Raw genomic sequence first — 10613 nt, forward strand, 5'->3', positions numbered from 1 at the left:
ATCGGGTCCGGTATCTGCTGGGTCTGTTAAACTTATCCAATCTCAGGTCTGTTATTAATAAGAAGAGGTTTGTAGGTGCAGCTCGCCGGCAGCGTGCTTGTCTAGCAGCCACGAGTCCGGGTTCATCCCCGGCACAAAACGGCCGCAAACGGCGTCACCTCCAAACAGCGGGAACCAGGAAGCCCAGGAAAGTCCCGGTGCACTCTGGGACTTCCGTCAGGACGACGTGAGACCCGCGTGGGACGGAAACACCTGCGGAAACGCTCGCACCGGTGACAGCAGCGACCCGAACCCAGAAACCCCGAGTGGGCGGGTCTCCAGGGCGAGGACGCCCGGGTTGCTGTGTGACGTCATCACCCCGCGCCGGTTCCACTGGGCGCCCGGACCGCGCAGCGCGCCATGGGGCCGTGGCGGCGTCTGTGGCGTTTCGGCGTCGCGTGGTTTCGGGGTGGTGGCGCGGCCGCCGTCCCGCCCGTGGGGAGCCGAGCTCTGGGTCGTGGGCGCCAGGTGCGTGGGGCTGCGGGGAGCGGAGGAGGGGCCGCGTGGAGACCGCACGCGCTGCAGCTCTGCCTGTCAGGTCCCGAGCGGGGCCGTGGCGCACGTTCGTCTCCCGGTTAAAGGGAAGGAAAAGCCGAAGTTCCCCCGAAGAGACGCCGCCACTTCGCACTTGAGCATTCTTACCTGTCCCGGCAGACCCTGGGTAGACAGCGGTTCAGGGATGAATTAGCGGAGCTGAGCAGAACTAGAGCAGAAAGCCTTAACCCCCGGCCCGGGGGTTGTGTTGTCTGCACCGCACAGCGCGGGGGTAACGGACCCGTCCTTGCAAACTCGCGGTTTTGTCTTTTAGGTACTAGGTGCCGACGGTGAGACCCTAAACCAGAGAAGAGCTCGGATCATGGCGCGAGGACTTCCAGAGCAGAAGCCCATAGACGGTGTCAAACAAGCCATTGTTGTGGCGTCCGGAAAGGGTGGAGTTGGAAAGTCTACTACAGCAGGTACGGTAGCTCGCTCACTTGATCCCGGTTAAGAAGTCGTGCAGACTGCCGAGTCACGGTCACTTTCTTCTCAAGTTTAGTTTTTGGGAGGTGTCCAAGAGGTGGTTCCTTACTATCTGGACTTTATAGTGGATGGAAACTTACATTAGGGAGTTAGAGGTAAACAGGACTCTGGGTTGTCTGTTCGTTAATGAGCAAAATGTGGTTAGGTGGGCTACAGATCTTTGGTTTACTTAATTAAGAAGGGGATAATAATCTCTTTCATAGGATGTTTATGCAAACTAAACCAATTAGCCCAGCATCTTCTCCGTAGTAAATTCTCAATAATTGATTGCTGTCATTTTAAAACATCCAGTAATCTTACGCTAAATTATTGCTGTTCTTTGATTTTTTCCCCCCAGTATATTGGTGTCATATAGTTTCTACTTGCAATGAAAAATTTTGTTATTGTGATGTTTTTGTTTAAGCACATCAAAGCTAATACTTAATCATTCTTGAGAGGTTTAGCATTGTTTTAGTTATTTAAAACATGTAGTCTTTTGGTGTGTGTGTGTGTGTGTGTGTGTGTGTGTGTGTGTGTGTATGTGTAGGCCTGATGTTTGACACTGAATGTCTTCTGTTACTGCTCTTCAGCCGTGCTTTTGAAGCTGGACCTCAGGATGGCTAGGCTGAGTGCCCATTGAGCTCTGGGGAATCTGCCTGTCTCCACCCCCCTCCTGCTGGATTTGCACTCAGGTCCTGGTGTTTGTGTGGGAAGCACTTTACTCACTGAGCCATCTCCCCACCTGTCATCTAGTCTTCGTACCCTTGGATGGAGACTCTCTGGTGGCCCTGTTTCGTTGACTGTATATTTGTCACCAGAATGCCACTCTTAGAACCCGTGAAAGAAGTGCTTCCAGGAATAGAATGAATAGATGACTACGAATTATTTCCAAAAGAAATCTTTTGTTATTTGTTCTTAACGAATTCATGCTCTATCCTGCACATTTTGTCCTTCTTTCTTAAGGGCCTGTCTACAGTCAATCTGTTTGATGATTTGTTTTTATAATTTTATTTCTTTGTTATTTTTATTTTATGTGTATATTTGCATTGCCTGCATATATGTAAGTGCACCCGTGTTGTGCAATGCCCATGGAGGTCAGAAGGATGAGTTGGATTCCCCTGGAACTGCAGTTACAGAAAATTGTCAGCTACCATGTGGGTGCTGGCAATCAAACCTGGATCCTCTGCAAGAGCTACTGGTGCTCTTAACTGCTGAGCCATCTCTCCAGCCCCTGATTTGTTTTTAAAAATTTATAAGCATTTTTTCTTTGTTTCCATAATCTGCCTTTCTCTGTTTTTGAAAACGTGTTGTACATCGACCTGTGTCCAGTGGTGTGGATCCTTGTGCATGTTCTGTGATTACTCGGACTGAATAGAGATGTGAAGTGCTTTTTTGATCATAGCCATAAGCTCTCTGGGTTTTGTGCGATGCAGTTTATTGGGTCTGTAGGCTAGCCCTTGTTTAAAACAGACATCATTTCTGTTGGAAGCTGATTTGTGGAGTATGAAGGCATTTTAATAGGAAATGATACAGGAAAGTGTACAACATGTTATTTTGGCTTATGGCTCCAGACGGTTAGACTGTCCATCCTGGCAGGGAAGGCATGTCAGGCTGGCAGGAGCAGGAAGCTGGCTGATCACATTCTGTCTGCACACAGGAAGCAGACAGAGGGAACAGGAAGTAGGGTGAGGCTCCGGAACCTCTAAGCCTGCCCCAAGTGATATACTTTGTCCAGCAAGGACTCCCCTCCTAAAGGTTCCAATTACCTCTCCAAATAGATAGGGTGAGGCTCCGGAACCTCTAAGCCTGCCCCAAGTGATATTTGTCCAGCAAGGACTCCCCTCCTAAAGGTTCCAATTACCTCTCCAAATAGTGCCATCATTTGGGAACCAGGTGTTCAAATACATGAGTCTCTGGGGAGACATTTCTCCTTGAAGCCACCACAGCACGTGACACATAGAAGGTGCTTTGTAAATGCCCCTTCTCACCTTTTTCCTGTTAATGTTATGCCGTGTGTCCTAAACTGCTCATCTGTGATTTTTTTCGAACAGCTCTGTGAACGTGCCTAAGCCTTAGGAGTTTTTGGGTCACTTACTTCTGTGCCTTCTGTGTATTTACTCTTCCCTCAGACTGTTTCTGAATACTTAGTGTTTGAATATGTATGCCACAGATACCTTGGATTAGAATGATGACAGTCGGTAACTCAGATATGCTCTGTGATCCTATTATGAAGAACGCAACTTCAAGATGAGTGACTTTCTTAAAGTCTCTACTTGAAACACTGGGAGTATGGCTCAGTGGTAAAGTGCTTGCCTAGCGTGTGTGGGACCCTTAGTTCAATCCCAGCACTGCCAAAAAGTTTTTGCTTAAAAGTTAGATTATGCTTAAGCTATTAATGTACTTGACATCCTAAGTTGTTGTGTAATATATATGGATGAATTTGTAAGTACCATGCCCTGATGAAATATTTACATAAAATATTTCATTTAATCCTCATAACAGTTACAAAGCAGGGGTTACCTGTATTTTATAGAGGAGAAAACAGTCTGGCCAATAAAACACACAGTCAGGGTTATACAATAGAAGGTGGTGGAGCTGGGATCTGAACCAGGTCTACTTTAAAAATTATGCTTTCACTGCCTTTAAAGGAAAACAGTTCCAATAGAATTTACAGCATTCTTCTGCAAGGAAGTAGGATTTACAGTCTGAGGCCCTGTTTATCAGTCTTGGAAATCCAGCACTTCAGACTTTCTAGTGCGGCCTGTCTCCAGTGGTGGCTAAAGATCCCTCTGTGTACCAGCTCCCTCCTTTTTGTCTCTGGGATCACTGGCATCGGGAGTTTGGGAACAACATCGATGCCTTCATCCTTTACCGTCTTCCCTCTGGTGAGGTATCTCAGCCTTTTGTGCACTTGTGTATTTATGAGTTACGTACTTGGAATGCTTTTATATTTTTTAAAAGAAATGGGAGTATAACCATTATTTAAAAATGATTTTGAAAGTAATTGAACTATATGTTTCATTAACATTGCTTACCAATAAACCTAATTGGAATATTTGAACAAAATTTAACAGACTATAAATGAATTATTTGAGATGGCTCAGTCAGTGGTCAAGAACACTGACTGTACTTGCAGAAGACCCGGACTCGAATCCTAGCACCCACATGGCAGCTAACAGTTGTCCGTAACTCCAGTTCCAGGGGATCCGACAGCCTCTTCTGTCCTCCTTGGGCATTGCTCGACATGGGTGCACTTACCTACATGCAGGCAATACACACGTACACATAAAATAAAAATAATAGATAAAAAAACCCATTCGTTGCAAGGTAGACATTTATCAGTGTTACAAAATTATATTTTCTTCTATCCTTTTACTTTCTGCATTTTCTCTGCATTCTTGTTCTGGTCCAGTGAGGGAAATATTAAAAGAGAGCTAATTTTTGCCACATTTATACTGAGTTCAATATTGTATAACTGTATTAATTCAACTGTGAACCTAAAAATTTACAGCCACTTTTGAAAGAGATGTCTCTTTGCTCTGGAAATTGTTATTGCATATGCTTAAGCTGCAGTGAAATGCTGCTTCTAATCATGGTTATTAAATAAATTTTTAAAAAGTTAATTTTCATACAAGGAAAATTACTGAATTTTATTACTCTCTTTCTTTCAGTGAACCTCGCACTGGCACTAGCGGTGAATGACGCGGTAGGTGCTCACTGATGCTCATTTGTCAACATGTTTTAGGTGATACAGAGCGGAGTGGTGTTGTCTGAAGTTTCAGTCTGGTTTCAGTCAGGTGCCTGTCTTTAAGGAACTGAAACTGCTGCCGTTGGTACTGTTCTATTTAGTGATAATGCTGACACAGCCTTGACCATGTTGCTTGCTGGGCATCCCACAATTATTGCTTGGAGGCCGCATTTTAAACACATTTTCACTATTATACTATATAGTAGCATTTAGTGTTCCATTTTTATTTTGAAGCAAGGTCTTACTGTTTACCCCAGGCAGATTTAGAACTTACTTTGTAGCCCAGGCTGGCCTCAAACTCAAGATCCTCCTGCTTCAGCCTCCCAAGTGCAGGATTACAGACATGTGCTAACATGCCTGCCGTGTTCAGTTTTTGAGTTATTTAATTCTTTTTTAAAAAGTATTTTATTTATTTATTTATTTTGGTCTTTTTGAGACAGGGTCTCCCTGTAGCCCCTGCTGTCCTGGAACTCACTATGTAGACCAGGCTGGTCTTGAACTCACAGAGATCCGCCTGCCTCTGCCTCCTAAGTGCTGGGATTAAAGACTCCTGGCTTATTTTTTATCTTTTATGTGTATGAGTGTATTGCCTGGTGAGTGCATCCGTGTCGTGCAATGCCGCGGAGGTCAGAAAAGGGCTTCGGATTCCCCTGGAACTGGCGTTAAGGACAGTTCTTAGCTACCATGTGGGTGCTGGGAATCGAACCCAGGTCCTCTGCAAGAGCACCCACTGAGCCATCTCTCCAGCCCTTAATTCTCTCTTTTTTTTAAAGGTGAAAGGTACTTGAGAAGTAGTGCTGGTGCATTGGAACAAGAGTTGGGTGGACGTGTGTGACATGAACCTGAAGGCTTGTACCGCTCCCTTGTATGCCCTAGCTTTGCCTGGGGTTAATAGTTTCTATGTGCGCCGTTCAGCTTCTCTTCCTATGAAGATGACAAAACCACATATGTGAAGCTGTATTGATGACTGACCAGTTCCCATTTGATGATGTTTTTGAATTGTTTCCCATTTTTCCCAGTTATACCAATGAAAGTATAATGGGATTTATTTTTCCTGTACTGGGGATTGAACCTAGGGCCTCATGCACACTGGGCTAATGCTGTACCACTGAGCCACCTCCCCTGAGCCACCTCCCCTGAGCCACCTCCTCTGAGCCACCTCCCCTGAGCCACCTCCCCTGACTACCTCCCCTGAGCCACCTCCCCTGAGCCACCTTCCCTGACCCACCTCCCCTGAGCTATCTCCCCTGAGCCACCTCCCCTGACTACCTCCCCTGAGCCATCTCCCCTGAGCCACCTCCCCTGAGCCACCTCCCCTGACTACCTCCCCTGAGCCATCTCCCCTGAGCCACCTCCCCTGAGCCACCTCCCCTGAGCCACCTCCCCTGAGCCACCTCCCCTGAGCCACCTCCCCTGAGCCACCTCCCCTGAGCCACCTCCCCTGAGCCACCTCCCCTGAGCCACCTCCCCTGAGCTAGTTAATTTATTCATTTTTAATAATTTATTTTTAGGTTTATGTGTATGAGTGTATTGTCTATGTGTATGTAAGTGCACCTTCATCATGCAGTGCTTATGGAGGACAGAAGAGGGTCAGATTTCATGGAATAGAAGTTACAGCTGGTTGTTAGTTACCATGCGGGTGCTAGATTTGAACCCGGGTGTTCTGTAAGAATAGCCAGTGCTCTTAACTGCTGCCCCTTTAATTTAATTTAGTTAGTTTAGTTTAATTTAATTTAATTTAATTTTTTGTGTTTTGTCTTTTTGAGACAGGGTCTCCCTGTAGCTCCAGCTGTCCTGGAACTCACTATGTAGACCAGGATGGCCTTGAACTCACAGAGATCCACCTGTCTCTGCCTCCTGTGTACCACCAGGCCTGGCTCAATTTTATTTTGTATTGAGAGTGAGAGGGAGGGAGGGAGAGAGGGAGGAAGAGAGAGAGAGAGAGAAGGAGGGAGGGAGGGAGGGAGGAAGGAAGGAAGGAGTAAAGGAAGGAAAAGAGAGAGAGAGGAGTTATAGAATTCAAAAATTACAGAAGGGCTGAAGAGATGGCTCAGAGGTTAAGATCACTGACTTCTCTTGCAGAGGACCTGGGTTCGATTTCCAGCACCCTCATGATGGCTAACAACTGTCCTAACCCCAGTTAGGGGATCCCAACACCCTCTCCCGACTTCCATGGGCATTGTACGACACAAGTACACTTATAAATGAGTGCACTTACATACATGCAGGCAACACACTGATACACGTAAAAATAAATATTTTTTTAAAAAAATTACAGAAGAATGAATAATGAACAGTCATTTTGTCAAACCTACAAAAGTGGAAGAAAATAAGGTACAGTAAGTAAAGGCTTAGGGCTGTGGGAGGTGTGGCTCAGTGAAAAGCATGTGTCTATCATTATGCACAAGGTCCTGGGTTTGAGCCTCAGCACTACCAATAAATGAATAAATACATAAATAAGTAATAAATAGGAAGATTGAAGTAAAAAGTTAGAGCACATCAATGATTTTTGCACTAATTATAAGTGAACTGATTTGCCCCATTAAGAAACGGATGGCATCATGGGTTAATGTCATAATATAGATTTTGAATGCTGGCCAAAGCTCATGCACTGAAGACTTGGTGCCAAATACAACAGTGATCTGAAGAAGACCCTTTGGGAGCTGATCTGATGAAAGATTAATATATTTGTAGATTTGTAAGTTAATGGGCTGTTGGGAGGTTGTGGAGACTTTAGGATATAAAGTGTTATTGGAGAAACTCGCTTATTGAGGGGGATGTCCTTAAAGAATATATTTTGTCTCTGGTCTCTTCCTCTCTTGCTTCTTTTGTACCTGGCTGTCATGAGGTGATCAATTTTGCTCTGCCATGATCCTCTAACTTACACCAGGCCTAAAAGCAACCAGAACAAGTGACAATGGATAACAGAGGTGCACTAACACACATGCAGGCAATACACTCATACACATAAAATAAAAATAATAAGTAAAAATATATATTAAAGAAAAGAAAATTCAAGTTCATTACTGGGGATGTTCAGGGCAAAAACTCTCTGACTAACCTCCATGGCATAGATCTTACCTGGGACAAAAGGTGTACTATGATCAAAAACTGGCAGACCATGATTGAAGCTCACGTCGATGTCAAGACAATCGATGATTACTTATTTCATTTGTTCTGCGGTTTTACTGAAAAAGAAACAACCAGGTACACAAGACCTCCTGTGTGTAGTACCCAGTCTGCCAGATCTGGAGGATGATGGGGATCATGATTTCAGAAGTGCAAATGACTTGAAAAAGTGGCTAATAAATTGATTCCAGGCAGCACCAGGAAAAACTGGAAAAGGCTTGCCATTCTATTTATCCTTGGCATAACGTCTTTGTTAGAAAAGTAAAGGTGCTGAAGAAGCCCAAGTTTGAACTGGGAAAACTGAAGGAGCTTCTTGGTGAAGATGGTAGTTCTGGGAAGGCTACTGGTGATGAGACAGGAGTGAGAGCTGAACAAGTTCATGGCTACGAACCACCAGTCCAAGAATCTGATTCAGATTTTTAACAGTGACAGATAAAAAGTTTTATTCGTGGGAAAACAAATCTCCATACAATGCTAGTATGATTGTGTCCCGCTCCACGGGAACTGCAATGGGGTACCTGGATTGGGGAGTGGGGATGTGGATGAGGCAAGGGGCAAGAGAAATGGAGACAAGACAGTGCTCTGATCAAGTCTCGTTTATTGAAGCACAAGCATACAGTTAAATAAGGAATACAGACTGGACTGAATCATACCAGCCAGATAGCAAAGACCCAGGTGCACTCCAAGGGAGGAATCCAATGAGAGCAAAGCAGTTACTGGAAAAGAAAACAAGAACACAGGCGAAGGCTGTGGGCTCCATCCAGTGCCTGTGAGAGTCTACTGATCAACAGAAAACAGGGCTATTTACAATAACTAGAGCAAGGCCGTGGGCTACCAGCCCCGGCTATGAGCCAAGGTTGTGGGCTCTTTCCCATGCCCGCGGGGGGAGGGTGGACAGAATGGAAAGTCACCAACTCAGGTCTGTCAGCAGTTTTGAGAAATGGCTGAGCCTCCGGCTCCCAACAAAAAGTGATGGTGTCTAATCTAATCCTGTTCTTCATTTCCTTTAAAAATGACTAAAATCCAGCTTACTTAATAAGGCTGTGGGCTACCAGCCCCGGCTATGAGCCAAGGTTATGGGCTCAGGTTGTGGGCCCTTTCCCATGCCCGCGGGAGGAGGGTGGACAGAATGGAAAGTCACCAACTCAGGTCTGTCAGCAGTTTTGAGAAATGGCTGAGCCTCCGGCTCCCAACAAAAAGTGATGGTGTCTAATCTAATCCTGTTCTTCATTTCCTTTAAAAATGACTAAAATCCAGCTTACTTAAGGAGAACAAGATGTCTGTATTGTGATTCTGTTAGGGGGTATCAAATGTTTTGTGCAGCTGAAGAATAGCCACATCAGGAAACATTCATGGAAACTATTATTGTAGGTGGGCATAATTCCATTTATTTGTGATTTTTGTCTGTTGGCCTCTATGCTTATATATGCAGAAGAAAGACATGCTTAATATCACTTAACTGCCTAGTGATAGAAAAGAACTTGTCATAGAAATGGCATGGCTATTATTTTATCATACCATTGCCAAATAAAATGTGGTTTAAATGGTAGTGCCAGACACATAAAAGCTAAAAGTATGTAAACGCTTAAAGCACTTAAATATTCAGCTATTACAGACATCCAATAGTACATCTTTTTGAAATGACCAGTCTGTAGCTGAGGTAGGGAAGGCTATATTGATGGTTATCTTTGGAAGTCTGAACCTTGACAGTCTATCTTTTCCTTAGTGAGGACCTGGTCACCCGAGGAGGAAGCAGAAATAGTCTGGGGAGTTATTTCGTGCTAATAGAAAAAAAAATGTTTTTTAGTTAGTTAATTAAAAAATTGGGGATGAAGTTGTAGTGGTAGAAGAGGCATGTGCTGGGAAAGCTCTGCTCCAGGGTTGACGTAGGAGCCTGACTGAAAGGACAGAACGGGAACCTGGATGCCTGAGGCTTCCTCTTGTTTTCAAATACCGTGCTTTCCTTAATGCCCGATGAAGTCCATGTCTTGCAAATCAAAGGAATAACATACAGTGCATCAAAAATAAAGCTAGTCTTCATTCATTCCAGAATTTGTTGGTTACTTGCCATGTAGTAGGTACTTCCCTGGGTTCTATATGTATAGTGGCCTGAGACAACGTTTCTGTCTTTAAGGAGCTTGTAATGAAGGGTAAAGAGACAATAAACACATCCTTCTAGGTAGTAATAAGAGGTGTGAAAAGTAGTAAACAGTGCAAAAGCTGGAAAGTTCCAGGAAGTATTCTTCAGTTGAGTTGTCTGAGGTGTGGTCTGTGAAGACTCAGCGTCTGAGCAGAGAGCCTGGGCTACAGGAAGAGCAAATATCCTTTGCCTTGCATCATTCGAGGAAGAGGAGGAATGTCATTGTGACTGGAATGACTCGAGGAAAGTAGAGCGTACATGTCACACAAAGCCGTGTAAGCCAAAGTGAACATTTTGGTTGTTTTTTTTCCCTGAATATGATGTAGTGGAATTTTGATCATGGTCTTGATATGATCTAAGGCATTCCTTTAAAGGCTCTAGCTGTGATGTAGACAATAGACTGTAGGGAAATCGGAGGACTAGCTAGTGGTCAATGCAGATGTCTAGGCTGAAGATGATCGTTTGAACTGTGGTGGCGATGTAGTGATATGTTGGTAGGTTCTAAAAATATCTTGAAGTCATCTAAAATATTCAAGACACATTAAATGCATGACTGAG

The 10613-nt window shown here is 44.5% G+C and overlaps 1 protein-coding gene across 2 annotated transcripts in view; it reads left to right on the forward strand.

Annotated features, from left to right (window-relative positions):
* The first annotated feature begins 214 nt into the window (after positions 1–214).
* Positions 215–10613, forward strand: part of Nubpl (nucleotide binding protein like) — a 153288-nt gene continuing 142889 nt past the window's right edge. Inside the window, exons 1-3 of one of the 2 annotated variants that reach the window (XM_008824218.3) lie at positions 215–507; positions 848–995; positions 4710–4744. In XM_008824218.3, coding sequence (XP_008822440.1) covers positions 400–507; positions 848–995; positions 4710–4744 — 291 coding nt within the window. In that variant the 5' untranslated portion in view covers positions 215–399. The remainder of the gene's footprint in view (positions 508–847; positions 996–4709; positions 4745–10613) is intronic. The other variant, XM_029559209.1, reaches the window with a different exon arrangement.

This window comes from Nannospalax galili, unplaced genomic scaffold (genome assembly GCF_000622305.1).
Source record: "Nannospalax galili isolate Female #2095 unplaced genomic scaffold, S.galili_v1.0 scaffold1509, whole genome shotgun sequence".
Lineage (NCBI taxonomy): Eukaryota > Metazoa > Chordata > Mammalia > Rodentia > Spalacidae > Nannospalax > Nannospalax galili.